This window comes from Alosa sapidissima, chromosome 12 (assembly GCF_018492685.1).
Source record: "Alosa sapidissima isolate fAloSap1 chromosome 12, fAloSap1.pri, whole genome shotgun sequence".
Classification (NCBI taxonomy): Eukaryota; Metazoa; Chordata; class Actinopteri; order Clupeiformes; family Clupeidae; genus Alosa; species Alosa sapidissima.
In genome coordinates this window covers 21732196-21751035 of record NC_055968.1, presented here as the reverse complement: position 1 = coordinate 21751035, position 18840 = coordinate 21732196, and the positions used below count along the sequence as shown (strand labels likewise).

Genomic DNA, 18840 nt, shown 5'->3' with positions numbered 1-18840 from the left:
TTGGCTAATCATATAAACCATCAATAAGGGTGTCACTGAGGAGCAAAGAGAAGGGGGAATGCACAGACAGGAAGACTGACAGAGAGAGGAAAGTTACAGAGAATGACAGTAAGAAAGAAAAACATAGAGGAAGAGAGAAGGTGTGTGTGTGTGTGTGTGTGTGTGTGTGTGTGTGTGTGTGTGTGTCTGACCTTTGGGGACTTGGCGGTGGCGTGTTTCTTGTCGGTGGCGGGCGTGGGGCTGATGGGTACTGACAGCTCCTCCTCGTTGGTCCCCTCGATCTCTAGCTTCACCTCCTCCATGTCCGCCGACTCCGACTTCTTAGGCACTGCCAGGGATGAAAGCAATGCACCATCAAACACACACACAAACACACACACACACACACACACACACACAAACACGTCTCAGAGCTCATATCAAACAGCATGAAAGCCCTTTGGATCTCAGTATGCAAATCGATAAATAAAACAACTCTGCCAGAAAATTCTGAATATTCTAGCAAAGCTTAAACAAGCTGTGTATTATAGCTTGTTTACAGAGCGATTACACTGAAGAAAATGTATATTTTAAAAACCATCTATATTTTCTAAAAGGCTTAAGTGTTTAGAAAAGGTATGGCTTAAGCTTTTCCAAAACCATAAATAAGGGAACTTTTTCAACACAGAGAACCAATGGGTAGCAAACAGGAAGTCCATGCAAAACAGTTACAAAGCTGAAGGACTTCAGGCTTCTAGAGGGGCCCGGTACGTACCTCTCTTTTTCCGTCGGTCCCTGATAAGCCGCTGGGCGATACTCTTCCATCGGGGCTGCGAGCCGAGAAGCTTGAGCTTGGACATGATCGACAGGTCGTTGCTGACCGCCGGACGTAGCTCGTTAAAGAGGAAGCGGAGGCGCTCGATCACCGGCGCGCACACCTCCTTGTAGGAGCGGCCCTGCTCCTGGTGCGTCTGTCACACAAACGGGAGAGGGTGAGGGAGTGAGGTCAAAGTGCAAAGGTGAAGGGTCAGGGCAAGGGCCATATGGTTGGAGTAACGGAGGAGGGCCAAGTTGACATTAGAAATACTTCTGGAGGCTGAACTCACTCCACAGATATAGGGCAGTTCATGGTATGGTCAGTGAGAATGCTACTGGTCTCTAAAGATTATGATTAGATAAGATGACCATCTGGGAGTTCAGTATAAATATGCAAAAACATCTATACTTTAACACCTAAGGGATAATGAAGACAGGTTTTCTAAATAATTCCAGTTCTCCCATGAGGCTTCACACACACAAACACAAACACACACAGACACACTTTTTACCTTGATCAGTGAGCACTTGGCCTGGTACACCATCCGACACACATCAATCACTGATCGGGGAAGGGACCTCATTTTCCCCTGATCCACGACCAAGGCACATTGATTGACAAGAGAGAGCGCGACGTGACCTGCAGGAGGAAACAAATCACTTATATAGATCACTAAATGATCACTCCTTAACTCATTTATCACTTTCTAAATGTTACCTAAAAAAATAAATAAAAAAAACTTGCACTTTTTGCTTCCAAAGGAAACGTAAGGCTTGCTGTTTTTTTCTGGTAGTTGATAAGAGTTTGTGTATGTGTGTGTATATGTGTGTGTGTGTGTGTGTGTGTGTCTTACCGAGGTCGTGATGCTTGAGCAGGCAGCAGAGCAGCAGGCGTCCCACCTCCTCGACGGGGTGCTCCGGGGGGAAGATGATGGGGGTGATGAGGTGGCACTGCTTACAGCAGCGCTCAATTTGGCACAGGAAGTCCTGCAACAGCAAGCACAACTTCTAGCACCACCATCACGCTACACACACCAATTAGACAAAAATGCCATTAAGCTACTTGTCATATACTGGTAGTATATACAAATTATTTGACAAATTACAATGGCAGCAGAAAAATCCTTTCATGATAATGCTCAAATGGGGTTGTACGGTCTGAACTCTGAACAGACACTCAGAGAAAGGAAAGCAGTCAGTTTGAGCCAAGTTTCAAAGTAACCTTGAAGCTACTTCATTCATAAAAATGAAGCTCTTGATCAGTGTTCCATCCTCTAAATGTCGTTTAGAGCCCCCTCCCTCTCTCCCATGTCTCGGCCAGCAGCGGCGTATATCAACACTCTGGGCCAAATCTCACAGTGACCTTAAGGCTACTTCATTAGCGTTCCATCGTCTGACCGCTAAACGTCCGTTCTCTCCCCACCTCCACCCCCACCACTCTCTCCCGTGTCCCGTACCTTCACAGTGTGGTCCTGGGTGTTGTTGTCTGCGATGGCCTGGAGGAAGGGCTGTGCGTGGTCGCTGAGCGTGATGCGGCCGGAGTAGAGCTTGGCCTTGTCGGGCGTGGTGGTCCCCGGGGAGCTGCAGTGGTCCTCGTCCTTCTCCTCGTTGTAGTTGTAGTGGATCTGACTGGTCTGCAGACCACCTGAGAAGATGGACGACTGGAGCCATTCTGGAATGACACGGGATTAAAAACAAACAAAACGCACACAAATCAGAAATTTGAAGCAAAAAGCACAAAGATATACATCTAAAATGAGTAACGATCAGGGTAGAGCAGGGATGGGCAAACTTTTTGGCTCAAGGGCCACATTGGGTTTTGAAAATTGCACCCCCCACCCACCCTGCGCTGCAAAGGAGATAACAAAGAGTAGACCTATTATCTCTATGTAACATGATGTTTTGACATTGACATTGTAAACGTTCTCTAAGGAGAGTGAAAAGCAGTTTGCAGTAAAGCTAACCAACCTCGTCTATCGCAGGAAAAAAATAGCGAGCAGCCTGATAACCAAATGAAATGCGCGGCGGGCCGGATGAAAGTGCTTGGCGGGCCGGATCCGGCCCGCAGTTTGCCCACCCCTGGGGTAGAGCATAGCACAAAACTAAAATTCTTTACTAAGTAAGGCAGTGCGTATTGCTAGTTGCTGTGTCATTTTTGAATTCCTTCATTCTGGAATTCCTTCATATGGTATGCAAATCATCCCCATACAAGGCAGGGCCTTCAAACAGGCTAACGTTCCATTCCAAAATTAATATGAATGACATCTTGAAGACAAAAATCTGTCGGACGATCAAACAAAAATGTCACGCTCATTGCTAGTCACTGGAGCTTGGCACTGAGTTATGAGTTAAGAATGGATTGATGTGGCTGCCAGGAAGCCTGATACAACAACATCCTTCATCTCACTATCACAGGGCACTCTGCACTGATCTAATGCTGTGAAGAAGGTTCAGAGGAAAGCTAGGCGTTTCATGATCTCTGATCTAACGATCCCAGAGTGCTTTGTACTAGTCCAACGCTTTTAAGGGGCGTTTGAGGGACGAGACAAGACAAGAGACAGAGTCTGGACTCACTGGCACATTCGATCTCCATGGGGGAGAGGCAGGTGCTCATGGCCAGGTAGGAGGCGTGCAGGCCCAGCAGCAGCCCCAGGTTCCGCTCCGTGTCGATCAGCGGGGAGGACAGGCTGCTCAGGTCCGGCGTGGTCACTGTCTCCTGGTTGGGCTGGAGCAGGGGGAAGGGGCAGGGGAGTTATGTTAGTGAACTAAGGAGGCCTCAAACACAACATGAAATGTACTGTACAACTGCAGCAGGCTGAGTGACACCGAGTGAAAAGAATTCTGGAAAACCTCATTGATAGCCTGGGGATCTACTTGTGGTTAAAGCGAAAGTTAAGTAAAGTCATCGACAAATCTTTTTTTTTTTTTTTTTTTGGGGGGGGCTTCACTGTCGACCATTGGCTTTTTTATATCTACTACAATGGAGAGAATGAGTATGTATCAGTCCATCAAAACTCTTCCCTAAACTCTCTCAAGGACTTATATTTGGGACAATCAGTTGTTTTACAATTAGGTCTGGCATCCTGAGGGGAAAACAAATTAAATTGTTTGTCCATTTATATCACATTGAAACCAATAATTCCAGGAGGGTTCGTGCATAATGAGTAAAGATGTACCATTAGGGTAAAAATAGTCTTTGAGAACAGTCAGGTGTGAAGACAGCCTGACATGATCAAAGACACACACACACACACACACACACACACACACCTCCATGTACTGGCCAACGCAGAAAGCCTGCATGGACTCCCTGGTGTCCTCAAACTGCAGGGCCGCCTCTAGAGCCACAACTGGGTCTTCACCTGCAAACTGGGCTGTGGAGAGAAGACAGGCCTTTCAAAATGGATCCTGAAGAGTGACTAATCATTGAGCACACATTCTGAGGGGAACAGCAGTGATGAATGCTTTCCATTAAATGAAGCTCAGATTTCCTCTCAGGGCTGCGGAGAGACTATTTTCAGAGTTTAAACCTGATACTTTCAGGACTTCCTGAAAAGCCTACCGAGGATGCTGTTGCCAGTTAGAGACTGGGCCTGGAAGTCCTTGATGTCGTACACCTTGCCCTCGATAACGGTCCAGAAGCCTCCGTCTTTGTTGTGGTTCTCTAGGTCCGCCTTGCGGATGAGGGACACCTCCTCATTGTTCCTGGAACTCGCCCCATTGAAGAAAGACCCTGAACCGAAAAACATAAATAAACTCTGATCATTCATTATCTTCATAGTCTTCATAAAACCTGAATAACAATCCAAAACTTTAAATATATTTGTGAATGACAAAGTGCAAGTCATGTTCAAATGACTGTCAAACTCTACCTGTGGCTAAATACCAGTACTTCATCTGAGTTCAATCTGAGAGATTAATTCAACTCTTAGAAGTAAGCCCATGAGATTTTCCTGCCATGTGAGCACATCCACTGGGGAATTGAGAAGATGAAAAGAGAGTCTGCAGGCTAGCTAATAACATGTCTTCCTCACTCTCCTTTTTTTATCCTCTCTACCTCTATCTCTTTTCTATCTCCTCACTTGTATCACCATCTCCTTCGCTCTTGATGTCCACCCCAGCGACCCCTTGATAGCCCCCTTCCAGCGTACCCATGAGTCCCGGCCAGGCCAGGTCCTCGTTGTCGTCCCTTTGGTGTCCGGGCGCCAGGTGGTTGAATCGGTCCAGGTGCTCCAGCAGGCCGGCAAGCAGCGGGATGGAGCCCGTCTCCTGCATGAGCCCCGCATCACGCGTCAGCAACAGCACGATGGACACCACCAGTTCTGGCAGAAGCACCCCTGCAGGTCGGGAGGAAGTATTGCAGTCAATCCCAAACAGCAGGACTCCAAGAGCAACACAAACACCAGTGCAGGGGTTCACAGGCACACCAGAAAGTGATGCAAGACAACTACAACATCCGGCGCTTGTGCTTGTGGGTATCTTTGTATACACAACATATAGTGTGCAGTGCCTGTGCATTTGTGATTAACTTTGTATAAATGTAAGGAAATATAACCATCTACATATCATATGTGAAGGAAGTGTGCACATGAAGTGTGTGTCGTCGTTTGTCGGCATCCATGCATTACCTGTGAGGTCTCCCTCGATGACGTGGGACACCTCGGCGAAGTGGCGGTGGCTGTTGAAGGCGATGCTGGTGGCCACGGGTAGGATGTCCCCGATGTGAGTGCAGAGCAGGGCGATGTACTTCTTCAGCAGAGAACCCACACCCAAGATCTCAGAGTCGGTCAAGGCTGAGGGAGAGCGAGAGAGTATGTGTCACTCGGCAGTTTTGACCAAAAGGTCTCCAGTGTAGCTAATAGGTAGGGAGGCAAATTGCTTTCAAATCACTTTAAATTTGCCTTCTAACTCTACACATACAGCAACAGCACTCTTAAGGTACACAAGGGTAGTTTGTGAGGATTATGACGTCCTTATTAAAAACTTTAAAATATAATCTTAAAAAGAAAGTGCTGAACAACATCTTTCATATAGCCCTCACGTCATTCACTCTTTCTGACTGTAAGAGAACAGGTGTAGTGGTCAGAATGTGCGGAGAAGCTAGGCCTTGGTCAGCACTAGGCAACATATGCACAGTCAGGCCTGCGCTGAGGCTCTGGGGAAGTGATGCGTGCGTGTGCAGACCGCCGGACACTCACTGTATCCACCCACGCCCGTGCTGCCGCTGACGCCCACGTAGAGCTTGCAGACAAGCAGCCTCTGGAAGCGCAGCAGCAGGTCCAGGGAGGCTGACCGCTCCTTGCTCACGTGCTCCGTGTCCTGGCAGTTCGAGATGCGTCGCGCCACCTCCTTCAGCCGCGCTATGGTCTGCGAGGCAATGTTCCTGCAACACACACACACACACACACACACACACACACACACACACAGAAATGAGCCAAGTGGGCTCAGAACTTAGAGCCATGCACAGGGCTTAAAAGCAATGGGGATTTCTGTTCAAAACTGTGATGTATAATTGTCTATTTTCAAATCTTAAATGGTCCAGCCCACGTCTGAATCTCGGCACAGCGCCTGAGAACTCCAGACTCAAGGACAGTGCTTCTTTTATGGGAAAAGAAAAAAAAACTATTTCAGAATAACTTGCAGAACTTGCAGATGTGAGTGATACAACAAGTCAGCCAGTATGTTTCTGTACGGTCAGATAATCTTGAGTGTAGAATCAATATAGTCGCACTAGGAGTAATTTCTTTTTTTTAAATATACCATTTATTTGCATCATATTTATGAGTTCAACTCAAAGTGCTTCTAATCAGGAAATGTAAACCCTCTTCCGAATCTTACTCCCAAGAAACTATCTGGGACAGGTTGTCACCGGTCCTGAAATAATGCCCTCTCTATCCCCACTTGGGGCAGATCCCCTCCCCTCCCACCCCATTCCATCCCGTGGGGGCTAAATTTAGCCACCTGAGTAATTGCTGGACCAGCTGCACCAGGGGCAGGCTCTGCTTGCTGGCCGACTCGTAGATGCCCGTGTTGATGAGGTCCTTGTCCAGGGTGGTGCGGCAGCGGTGCATAGTGGAGGCGTTGGCCTCCTGCTCGTCAATCTCCTTCTCCTTCTGCGCCTCCTTCTTCGCCTCAATGTCCTGAGGAGAGAGAGATGACCAATAGAGAAGCAAGTCAACTCACAGGGTGAAGAAAGTGCTGCAAGACAACGGCAACATCCTACTGTACGCTTGAACTTGGAAGCAGTCTTTGTATACAAATACATATATGCATGCATTTCAGCATGATGGTGAAATTACGGTTCTGGGACACAGGACGAGGAATATAAGAAAAGCCTAAAAGACGACTAAATCTTCCTGAAGAGGAATAAGAGAACTTCACCAGGAAGTGAATGTGGTTCTGATGGACACACTAGCCATGTTGTACATCAAATTCTGTCTACTGTCAGAGGCTTGTGACTGAGGAGGCTGTAGGTGTGGGTGTGGGTGTGCAAGTCCCACTGACCTGGATCTCAGCGGTGATGGCCGCGTTGAGTGCAGACTCCAGACCCCCATCCGCCATCAGGCTGCTGACCAGCAGGTCGATCATGAACCGCCGGCCGGGACTCACACTCATCTCATTCCCAGACACTGGACACACACACACACACAATCAACTTGTATTCCTTGCTACTCCTGTGCACTAGTGTCCTCATTTATCATTTATGAAGTGCATAAGGAATGTATCAGTGTGTAAAATCAAAGCTGTGCATGCAGGTTCCAATTGTGCTGCTGGTGTTGGTGCTAATACTGACCTGCACTGGGCAGCAGTGAGGACAGCGCACGGGCCCGCTCCTCGGCGGTGGGCAGCAGCACTGACCAGCCGCTCTGCAGCACGGCCTGCGCGGCCGCCTGCACCGAGTTGAGCACGCCGGCGTTGCTGGCCAGCGTCACCACCGCCTGCTTGAGGTTGTTGAGCAGCCCGCTGCCCAGACCTAGACCCAGCTCCTCAGGGTCCACCTGGTTACTGATGGCCGCATGGAGCTGGAGAGGCACGCAGAGAGGGGAGAGAAAAGCGAAGGGGGGGAGGGAGAGAGAGAGAGAGAGAGAGAGAGAGAGAGAGAGAGAGAGAGAGAGAGAGAGAGAGAGAGAGAGAGAGAGAGAGAGAGAGAGAGGGAGGGAGAGGGAGGGAGAGGGAGGGAGAGGGAGGGAGAGAGAGGAAGAGAGAGACAGGGAGGAAGACAGAGAAGGTGCGAGGAAGGAGGGAGTGAGAGGAGGAAAGAGAGGAAGAACAAAGAATGGGTAGAGAGAGTGAGTGGAAGAATGCAAGGGAAGAGTGAAGAGAGAGGAAGAGGAGGAGAAAAGAGAGGGAGACAGAGAACAAACACTTTAAGATTCATTTGGCATCACCACAAACACAAGAGTTGAAATCTTCCAGGCAGTGGTATGCAGTAGAACGTTCATATTCCCCATCTTTAGCGCCAAAATAAATATGCCAGTACTGCCATGGAAAGTCAACCTCTGTCTGGTATTTGCGAGGAATGCATGCAGTCTAAATATAGCACCAGAAGCCATCGTTGTGCGATTCAAAGGAAATGATCCCATCTCTAATATTTCCAGAGCATTTTCTAGTGTGGCAATACTGTGTTGGTGTGTGTGATGTGTGATTCATGTGTCGGTCGGTCATGTTGTCGGTAGCGCAATTTTGTGTGTGTGTGTGTGTGTGTGTGTGTGTGTGTGTGCGCGCCTCACCTGTAGGCGTAGCAGGTTGAGAGTGGCCACCACCATGCACTCCTTCTCCTGCGGCGGGGGCCAGTCGGAGCTGCCGTCCATGCCCTCGCTCACCTGACGCAGCAGCAGGTCCAGCTGCTCAAAGGTCATGGGGCACACGTCCACCACGAAGGGCACACGCAGACCCACGGACCACTCCGAACATGACGACCACGCAAAGCTCTGAACACACACACACACACACAAAGAGAATATAATCATTATTACAGTACTTCTCCTCACGTTATGGTTCTAAACAAATCAACAATTTCAATTTTCATGAATTTACTTGAGTGTACATATTTAATTTGAACTATTTTAATGACATTGAAGGCATTGTGCCATATACGAAAAAGCGTTCAATGAAAATTAGAGGATTATTCGATCATTAGATGACAAAACACCCAGAGCCCAGAGCCCAAACACCAATTCCAGTTTTCCATTTTCCTAAGTCAACAAAACACAGTTGAAGGAAGAACCCTGCTTGATACCCCCAAGGAAATGCTGACGAAGGCTGCTCTGTAGGTAAAGCAGATTTTTTTTGCGCACAAAGGTTGCTTTGTTGGTGATTTTGTTTTTGGTGCTTTCTGTTGCATTCAGGCTACTAGTAGAACATGTGGTACCGTGACGGAGGGCCGTTACGGATCCTGGGTACAACATGCGACACATTTGCAACTGCCACCAGCCAACTGTGCATTGTGGTTGTATCCTGCCTCATGTTAAATAGGCTTGGTGGTTTGGGCACTGTGGGAAATCCCCTACCTACAGCACAATGGATTTAATACCTCTCCTGTGCAAATTTGAATACCGGTATCCTGCGCTGTAACTAAAACAGGGCTCTACAGTGCGCCCATTTCACTCGCACATGTGAGTAAAAATGATGGCGTGCGAGTGCAAAAAAATATTTAGGCACACTGGTGCGAATGACTTCTAACCATGTCAATGTTTGTCTACAAAATACACTGCAACATCGAGAAACGTGCAAACCATAGAATCACCTCTCCTGTGCAAATTTGAATATCCTGCGCTGTAACTAAAAGTTGAGTGGGCCAGGTGAGGCGTACCTGTCCAGGCCCGCAGGCGATGCACACGATGTGTTTGGAGTTGAGGCCGGGCAGGGCCTTGGGCTGCTTCTTGTTGGAGAAGAGCGTGTCAAAGTGCTGCAGTTTGTCATTGCTGCCCCAGCTGTGCACCTCACCATCTTCTGTCAGCGCCAGGCAGTGGGTGGAGCCCACCGCGATGTCCACCACCTTTTTACCTGAAACACACCAGCACGGGGGAGGAAGGTTACTATCTGGCAGAAAAGTGCACCTGCTTGATTCAAAGCAGGAGATTGAAATGATACCAGCAATCAACAGTTCCAACTAACCAAACACTATACACTGACATTTATCATTTCTCTTAATGTCAATGTGCGTTAATGTGAACTAATGAAAATCATCAAAATGTGTACCCTAACACACTGTCCAAGCATAGATGCAATAATATATGGACAAGCAATTCAGAGCAAAAGTTGTAGGACTTGTAAGCTGACCCTGTAGACTGTCCAGCAGTTTTGGGTAGCGGACATGCTCGTCAGTGCCGTGGCCCAGCCTCTGGTTGTCTCCCTTGCCCCAGGTGTACACCTGGCCGTCTTTGGTGAGGGCCACAGAGAACTGGCTGCCGCAGCACACCTTCACGATGTCCAGGTCCTGTAGCTTCTCCACCAGCTTGGGCGTCTTGCAGCCGTCGCTCCCGCCACGGCCCAGCTTCCCGTAGTCCCCGTCCCCCCATGACCACACCTGGCCTGGGGTCACACAACCAGGAAGAGGAGTCAGACCAGAGATATTCAAAAACTTTTACCTGGTTTTACACAACTTCATCAATTAACTTCAACATTGCATCTACTCAATTACCAAAAAAGTAGGGTAACAAACATAACATTTCAATGAAAATCTTTCATGTCTTCTACAATTTAATATTCGTTTACATCGTCAAAACTCGTTTTCTAGAACTCCTCCAGGACTTTCAAAATAGCCACATGGCCTACAGCCTCACCCCCATATTTATAGCGTAAGGGTTCTCTCGTGTGTGAGGGGTGATGGTGGTGTTTGTTTACCGTTCTCCGTCACACAGAGTGTTTGTGCGTCTCCGCTGCCACAGGCCACATCTAGCACCTTCAGGCCCTTGAGTGCGGTCACCAGCATGGGAGTGGTCTGGTCTTCACTGGAGCCTGCGGACAGATGGATCAGAACGGTCAGAAACTCAATACCTCAAATGAATACCTCAATGCAGACGGTCCCAATCGCAGTCTCTGAAATCCGCATTCTCATTGCGTCTGGCAAGTCCTTTATTGTTAGTTATAATGCATTACAGTTTTTGTTGGATTCAGCGAAATCAAGAGCGCTAAGAAGAACAAGGTCCTGCTCAGCAGAGAAACTCAATCTCATGTTTCTAGAGCGAGGCTGCAGGGTTCTTAATTCACTTTGGGAACTGAGCGGGAAGCATGCCTCCACTGGTTTCTCACGCTAACTCGATCTCGGTGTGATGGATTATAGGTATCAGGTGTGCTAGCGCTCAACTGAAACACAACCTGCAGGAGGACTAGCAACATTCGTTTCGAGCAGACAAATAATTTATTTAGCATGGATCCTATGATGTGTGTATCTATAAAGTATCGGTACTTAAATGCATTTGTGTGTGCGTGTGTGTGTGTGCGTGTGTTACTCACCGTGGCCCAAACGGCCATAGTTGCCACGGCCCCAAGTGTACAGCTCTCCATCAGCTGTAATGGCGGCGCTGTAAGTGCTTCCACAGGCAATGTGCACCACGTGCTTCCCTGCAGGCTTGCCTGCGAACGCTGCAATCATGGAGGGCTCCTCCAAGTACCTGCAGCACCAGGTGAGACATTACAGAAACCGAACTCATGTACCATACCAGCAACCCGACTATGGCATTTAATGTCAACTATGACAGCAAATTTGATTTATATAGGTAATAAACAACTTAAGTGATCGTGATGTCATGTTGGCAGAGTCGATTACGCACGCCATCTTGACTACAAGATGGATTATGCACCCGACTGCATCCATTATGAGGGACAACAATGGATAGATGGTCATGAAAAGGCAGTGATTTGACATCAATTCACCCTACTGCACAAAAATGCCTACTGGGCATGAAATGAGGCTAAGTGAGCAGTTCGTACGTGTTGTCTCCGTGGCCCAGACGCCCTCCGTCTCCACAGCCCCAAGAGAAGACCTCGCCGTTGGCCGACAGGGCCAGGTAGTGTAGGCCGTCTGGGTGACCAGCCAGCTTCACGATCTTCCGCGATGACAAGGCGTGAACTAGGATGGGAGCCTTTGGGATAAACGCAATGCACTTAGTATCCAATACCACACAATCAAACAGGATTATTCCTAATAGTAGGCTAGAGTAGTCCACACTGCATAACAGGAAACATGAATGTCTTTGTAAAGAAAAGGGGGGCAATATTAACTACCTAGGTGGATACAATGATGAAAACATACACGTTGCCGATAGAGCCTGGAGGAGCCTGGAGGATCACCCTCCTACACAGTTTACTTACCAGGGTGGTGCTCTTGTAGTTCTGGGTGTAGACAGCCCCGGTGCTGGCCAGAATGAGGAAGCCCTTCTCGGAGCAGACGATCTGGCTCACCCCCAGGTTGGACAGGGCCTTGCACTGGATGGGGCCGTTCACATTGGCATAGGGCTTCCAGCCCAGCAGGCCCCAGCCGATCACCTCCTGAAGGGAGCCCTACAGAGACACACACACACACATCATGGTAGAACACTCATCAGATCACGACAGTAGATGTCCAATAAATCAATACATCATCACTATGTAATAATGACTATACAAATACATGTGAAATGTTGTCATAGCAATGAAATTGTTTTTAGACATTATTTTAACATCTTCACATACATTACACAGATTGATGAGAGTGGTTATATCTGTTTAATGCTGTCTGAGACAGAACATTCAATGCTAAGGGGGGGGGTATGGGGTCTAGTTAGGACATTTCGTCGACAAGACATGAAACCTACACTGAATATTATATTTGGAACATTTAGTCAACAACAAGCAAGGACAAGACGTGAAATGCACTCTGACTGAATAGCATAGTCCTCCTCCTGAGAGATGAGAAAAATCTCGGAGACAAGCCCCTTTGATATCCCCTGTTATTTCAAGCCTGGTTCCTGTAACATCATAGCTTGGGGGTATTCACTGGCCATTTATAAAGTGGAGAGAGCGGCTTGAATGGCTGGCTGGCTGGCTAAGAAGAATGAATTCTTTATGGGCCAGACTCCCCAGTGGGAGCAGTTATCAAAAGCTTTCAGGGGAGGTCAGCACAGGCCACTGCTGTCTTACGTAACGCACTCCATCAAATATGTCCTACAAAACTATCACAATAAAAGTCCCAAGGTATAGCCCATTATTGAGATGGACTGGCAAAGTCAAATGTGCCAAAATGTGTATCCACAATATCAAAATATAGAAAAACACAGACAGGCATTTTAGAAACCATCACAAAGTAGGTAGTAAGTGGTTAATAATAATGTTTGGGAACTGTGGGCGCACTCATGTATATTTTACAGTATTCTGCTTGCTGTACCCAAAGAGAGCTTAACAAGATACTGTTGTAAAGTCAGATTTAGGAAATGTCATCTCGGTTACAAGTCCCTGCGCTCCTACAAGTCAAGAGTTTCTCCTTTAGTGGGGAAGAGAGCGCTGCTAAACTAGGAGCGAATCTGAAGCCGGAGTCTGTGTTTGGGATTCTGATTCTGAGCAATGAGGCCACCCCCACTGTTAACACAGCATCTCTCCCCCCGGGCAGTCCACAGGGAGAGAGGGAGGGAGGGACAGAGGGAGGGAGGGAGAGGTGGAGGGAAGGAGGGAGGGAGAGAGGGAGAAACAGACAGAGGGAGGGAGGGAGGGAGGAAGAGATAGAGGGAGGGAGGCTGGCTCTTAATGGTATGGAGCTGGAATCTGCGCTACAATGAGAGCTCTACTGCTGTCTTGTCTATGTCACAGATTGGCTGAAGCACAATAAGATAAAATCAAGTGAAGAAAAATACCTGAATGTTTCCATGGTCCTCCAACAGGGCCGACAGAGACAGAGAGAGTGATGTTAGTAAAGCCACTGACAACATGCATTAGGTCAATGCATGCACTATGCTTTGACAAGTATATCACAGTCTATTTGGCAATCACAAAGACTTGCTAGAGCATATCTGCACAAACAGAGAAAGATCACAGAGATGTATTCCTCAAGGCAAGCTCAAGAGAGGGGGTGGTGAATACTATGCACTGGAAAAGGCTTTCAAATTTTAACAACAAGCTAAAAAGCAGAGTAGACAATCAGTCTAAAACAAGGATCACCAAACATCTTCTTGCGATTATTAAAAAGACCCCATACAATAATAGTACAATTTCACCATCATATCAGTCTTATGTTTTTTTTTGTCCTTGATATCATACTGCTTTAATCATCACCTTCTTTTACTTATACTTCCTTGCATAAAATGCTAAAAAGGTTAAAAAGGTTCTACTTATACTGTTGACTAAGCAAAATGCTAATGTTCTTAGTATACTTAGCAGAGCATCAATAGCATCAGTAGTACAGTACATACGGATCAGGGTATAAAAAAGCCAAAGCTGCTCTGTAATAGAGCTGCTATACATTGCTCTATCTACGGACTCATACGAGTGCATACAGCTCAGTGTATATGGAAACTAAAGTCGCTGTATAGAGGCTATGCATGTCGTGGTGAGAGTTGAGATGTAGCGGTGAGCGGTACCTTGCTGGATGTGGGGGAGCTGCACTGTGGGGGGCTGCAAGGGGCGGCTAGGCGGTCCAGGTGAGCCATGATGACCACGGCTGTCTGCCGTAGGTCGATGGCCAGGTCGTTGTCCTGAGGCAGGGTCAGGTAGCGCAGGAAGCTCTCGTTGGGGCTCAGAGGAGCGGACAGGATCTGAGAGGAGGTCAAAGAGTAGACTCAGATTACTTGACATGAACAGAGAACAACACTGATTATCCACACCATCATACATCAGTCTCAGTCATAAAACACCAACCTTACGACAAAGACGCTACAACCTCAAGATATTGTTCAGACCGTTTACAGTACATTAAGACTGAGGAGGCACTGAATATATGATTTGTTGAGATATAAGTGAACCAAATGAAGCCATATCACCCCAATATTCATTCAGCCTCATCATGAGCCAAATCTGAAATGCCCCAGTCAGAACACCAAATCTATTCAGACAAGCCTGACAAAATAAATTTGTACAGATTTTTGATTACCAGTTGACAGAATTTTGATTACCAGTTGACAACTTTTCAATATCATCCAATCAGAATACCAGAAACCAGTCCTTTGTCTTGCTGCCAGCATGACTCAAAACGTTGCCCTATGGATTGTCAGCTTGAGTTTCTATCTACAGCGAACGTGTCTGCTAAATGAGAAGATGTTGATGTCGATGTGAATCTAATCTGAATGAGAGTGTGAGAGAGATGCTGACCTCGACCTCCTCCTCGGGGACGGGCTCCTCCTTGCTGCTGTGGATGTTGTGGAGGCGCTGGAGGAGGGGCAGCAGGGGTGCGCTGGTGCCCTGGGTGGACCGCTCGTTGTCCATCTCCCGCGTGCCGTTGTCCCACAGACGCAGCAGCAGAAGCACCGCCGACAGCAGCTGGCTGTGGGGGACAGGAGTTTGAATCCTGTGTCTGTGTGTCTGTGTGTCTGTGTGTCTGTGTGTCTGTGTGTCTGTGTGTCTGTGTGTCTGTGTGTCTGTGTGTCTGTGTGTCTGTGTGTCTGTGTATTGCAGGTGTTCTCAGGTGTCACCCCCTTGGTAAGTGCGTGCTGTCCAACTGGAATCAGTTATGAGGTGTTTGTGTGCAGATGTGTGCTGCCCAATAAGACTCCACTGTAAGGTGTGTGTTTAGGTGTGCGTTAAACAATGGGCATCAGCTGTAAGGTGTCTGTGTGCAAGTTTTATATCTGCTGTGAAATGTTGGGACTTGGGAGGATGCAGGTGTGTGTTGTTTGAGTGCTTCCTGCTGTGAGTAGGCAGGTGTGTGTTGCTCAGGTATGTGTTGTGAGTAGGCAGGTGTGTGTTGCTCAGGTCAGGTGTGTTCTGCTGTGAGTAGGCAGGTGCTCGTTGCTCAGGTGTGCTCTGCTGTGAGTCTCACCTGAGGGTGCCCCTCTGCACGGCCAACTCCAGAAGGATGGCCAAGGCCAGGTGCTGGTCCTGCAGGGGAATGTTGCTGGGGCCTTTGGCACTAGCACTGCTGTGAACATCACTGCGCACAGAGAGAGCGAGAGAGAGGCGGGGGGGGGGGGGGGAGCGAGAGAGAGAGACCAGCCAAGATAAATCATAGCACATTTGAAAACAACAGGAGTTGGGGTTCCAAAATGGAGATGGCAGCTGCTCAACCTGGCATCTGTCTGTCTGTGTGTGTGTGTGTGTGTGTGTGTGTGTGTGTGTGTGGGGGGGGGACTGACCTGAGGAACTTGGTGGCTCTCTCCACGACCTCCAGCCAAACTGACGACACAGTGCCCTCGTCAAACAGAGTGGCCTCTGGGAGGGCGCGCAGAGCGTCCAGAGACTCCTGAAGCAGCTCACTGCACAGGTCAGCGTCATCACCTGCAGAGGACCACAGAGGGCCAAGGAGGTGGATTAGATCTGGCACAGCCAAATGCAGACACTCCTAATCAGACACTTCCATCCAAAGCACCTTACAACACATAACAGCAATAAACATTTCAATAGCATTAAAAATAACAGCTTAAATTAAAATAAAATAAAATGGAAAAGAGATGCTTGAGTGCCTTACATCATTTGGTAGCCTCTAACTCACGTGGAATGTGCATTGGAACTGCCTACCAAATGACCAAATATTAACGTAATGTAAACAATGTTAATGTAAATGAACCGAGCTGTCTCTCTCCCTCTCCCTCCTCTCTGCCTTCTTTCTGGTTTCCCACCCTTCCTCCTCTCCTTCCCCTCCCTCTCTCTGGAGGTCTGTCTGCTGAGCAGTCCCGGCCCAGGGGTCAAGGGAGGGCAGCTCATGTTTCAGAGGGGTCGGAGAGAGAGACGGGATGGGACAGACTCTCCCACCCAAACCCGACCGAGCTACACCCAGTTACGACAACTCAACCTCAGCTCTGTGCCAGCAACAACATCTGCATAGAGCTCTCACTGCAAATCAGTTTGGATTTCATTTTTATTTAACAAAAAAAAAAAAAAAACTCAACAACCACACCAGCAATGTGTTTTAAGTATTGTCTCGATTGTATTTTTGCAGCTGCAATTGTAATGTGGTGGATGGTTAGATCTCACACAGACCTTTCCCAGAATACATCCAAAGCTTTCCCAATCAATAACTGTATCAATACATAATCAGTCCCAGTGATTGGGAGAGCAGACCCCTAACCACTTAGGACTCATATTACAAAGCTTTCCAATAAAAATCGCTAATAATAAAAAATAAAAAAAAAAAAAATAAAAAAAAAAAAAAATAAATAAAAATTCGCATTAGCACACCAATTCAGACATTGACAATTCATTCAGACATTGAGAGATGAAAACAAGTTTCTACAGATAATTGCCAACATCAAAGGCTTCCATGCCCATCCATACAGACCCTCCTCTCCTCTCCTCTCCTCTCCTCTGATGTCTATGTGGCTATGGACCCTTTCAAGAGAGTTCCATTATCAGCATCCCCACAGAAGGCCCCACAAGACTTCCGTTTTAACATTCCATATGTTATCTTAACCCTTAAAGGAGTATGTTGGAAGGAATGTTGGGAAATGAACGTTCTAAAGAATATCTGGGTTCATTGAATTCAACATAGAATTTTAGAACCTTCAATTGTTGCGGAACTTAGAACGTTCAAAAACCTACACCTTTAAGGGTTAATACAGAGGAAGTAGATTGGGGCCCAAATAGAACGTTCAAGCATTGTTTTTGTTGTTATTGTTGAAAGGGTCTATAGGGGAGACGTAATGAAACAGAGTCATGTTACATAATCCTCAGTGCCCCGCGGCTCTCTGTCCTCCGCATCTCATCAGCGGGGGCTTTACGCGGCCTTTATGGGTGAACAGGTGATGAGCACCCTCTCACACACAGCCTCTTCAATGCTCACATCACGGCTGAGTCGCAAGTGTGGCTAGTGAACAGGTGACAGGCGGCCTCTCACACAGGCACACTTCCATACACACATCATTATGGCTAACTCACAAGCAGCATCACCCATTGTTTATTCAGGGACAGCAATGTCCAGACAAAAACAAAACAACAATAAATAGTAACAAACAAGTCGGCTTGTTTGTCCCAGGACTTACTAATGGCTATTAGGGTTATGATAAATGGGGCAACTTTTTGAGCAATGTTGCTGAGCAACCACATAACCGCTTCCATGTGTTCTGATTGGTGATCATGATAATTTGCCTGCTGATGATTAGTCCTCCAGAAAAAAGAATGATGCCCAACATCAAAGAGAATGTGCCAGAATAACAATACTCAGGAACATTGGCGGCAACACTAATCAAATATGAGCATCGTGTATCTTCAGCTATAGAATATGCCCGACTCACTCATTCGCATACACACTGGACACTGCATGTATACTGAACCAACCGGAGCAGAATTCCTAAACGGACGTCTCTGACTAGAATCAGCCGTGCAGAAAGAAGCACGGGGCCTCCGAGGACTGGCCAGAACAAGCACTGCTGGGAGGAGTGTGTGTGTGTGTGTGTGTGTGTGTGTGTGTGTGTGTGTGTGTGTGTGTGTGTGTGAGATCAAAGGGTGGTGGTTGGAGCAGGCGGTGAGTATTGAAGCCTGGACTGAAAGAGGCGTTGCTTTTGAATGTGCTGCTTAACTAACCGCCAGACTCCTCCAGACTGTGTAACCCCACATGGTGAGTGTGTGTGTGTGTGTGTGTGTGTGTCTGCAGGTTCTGAGTAGCTGAAGACTGTAGTGAGGGGCATTTTAGGCACGCTTCTTACCTGACCTCCAGGCTCTGCGCAGGAAGGCGAAGGCAAAGGAGAGCGCCGCCCTGGAGCCCACCCGAGCCAGGCCCTCCACCCCTTTACTGACTGGACGAGTGCTGTGGACACACCAATGACCACACGTTAACAACCATTACCAGCATAACGTGGGTAACCAGGACAATGAACATAATTCCTAGTAGGCTTCAATTAAACTAAGTGCACTAGGAGGAAAAAAATGGAATAGGGCTTCCCAAAAAGTAGACAGGGTGAGAGAATATGAGGGAAATGTTGT

At 47.6% G+C, this 18840-nt stretch overlaps 1 protein-coding gene across 1 annotated transcript in view; it reads right to left on the bottom strand.

The window, feature by feature from the left end:
• Positions 1 to 18840, bottom strand: part of herc2 (HECT and RLD domain containing E3 ubiquitin protein ligase 2) — a 72787-nt gene that overhangs the window by 45586 nt on the left and 8361 nt on the right. Inside the window, 27 exon segments of the mRNA XM_042057155.1 lie at positions 192 to 328; positions 755 to 950; positions 1308 to 1435; positions 1650 to 1782; positions 2253 to 2467; positions 3370 to 3520; positions 4066 to 4169; positions 4358 to 4528; positions 4947 to 5132; positions 5424 to 5588; positions 5994 to 6178; positions 6760 to 6938; positions 7303 to 7427; positions 7592 to 7820; positions 8529 to 8729; positions 9611 to 9804; positions 10081 to 10332; positions 10645 to 10758; positions 11257 to 11414; positions 11734 to 11885; positions 12115 to 12303; positions 13629 to 13649; positions 14352 to 14525; positions 15079 to 15250; positions 15746 to 15856; positions 16059 to 16200; positions 18564 to 18664. Coding sequence (XP_041913089.1) covers positions 192 to 328; positions 755 to 950; positions 1308 to 1435; positions 1650 to 1782; positions 2253 to 2467; positions 3370 to 3520; positions 4066 to 4169; positions 4358 to 4528; positions 4947 to 5132; positions 5424 to 5588; positions 5994 to 6178; positions 6760 to 6938; positions 7303 to 7427; positions 7592 to 7820; positions 8529 to 8729; positions 9611 to 9804; positions 10081 to 10332; positions 10645 to 10758; positions 11257 to 11414; positions 11734 to 11885; positions 12115 to 12303; positions 13629 to 13649; positions 14352 to 14525; positions 15079 to 15250; positions 15746 to 15856; positions 16059 to 16200; positions 18564 to 18664 — 4285 coding nt within the window.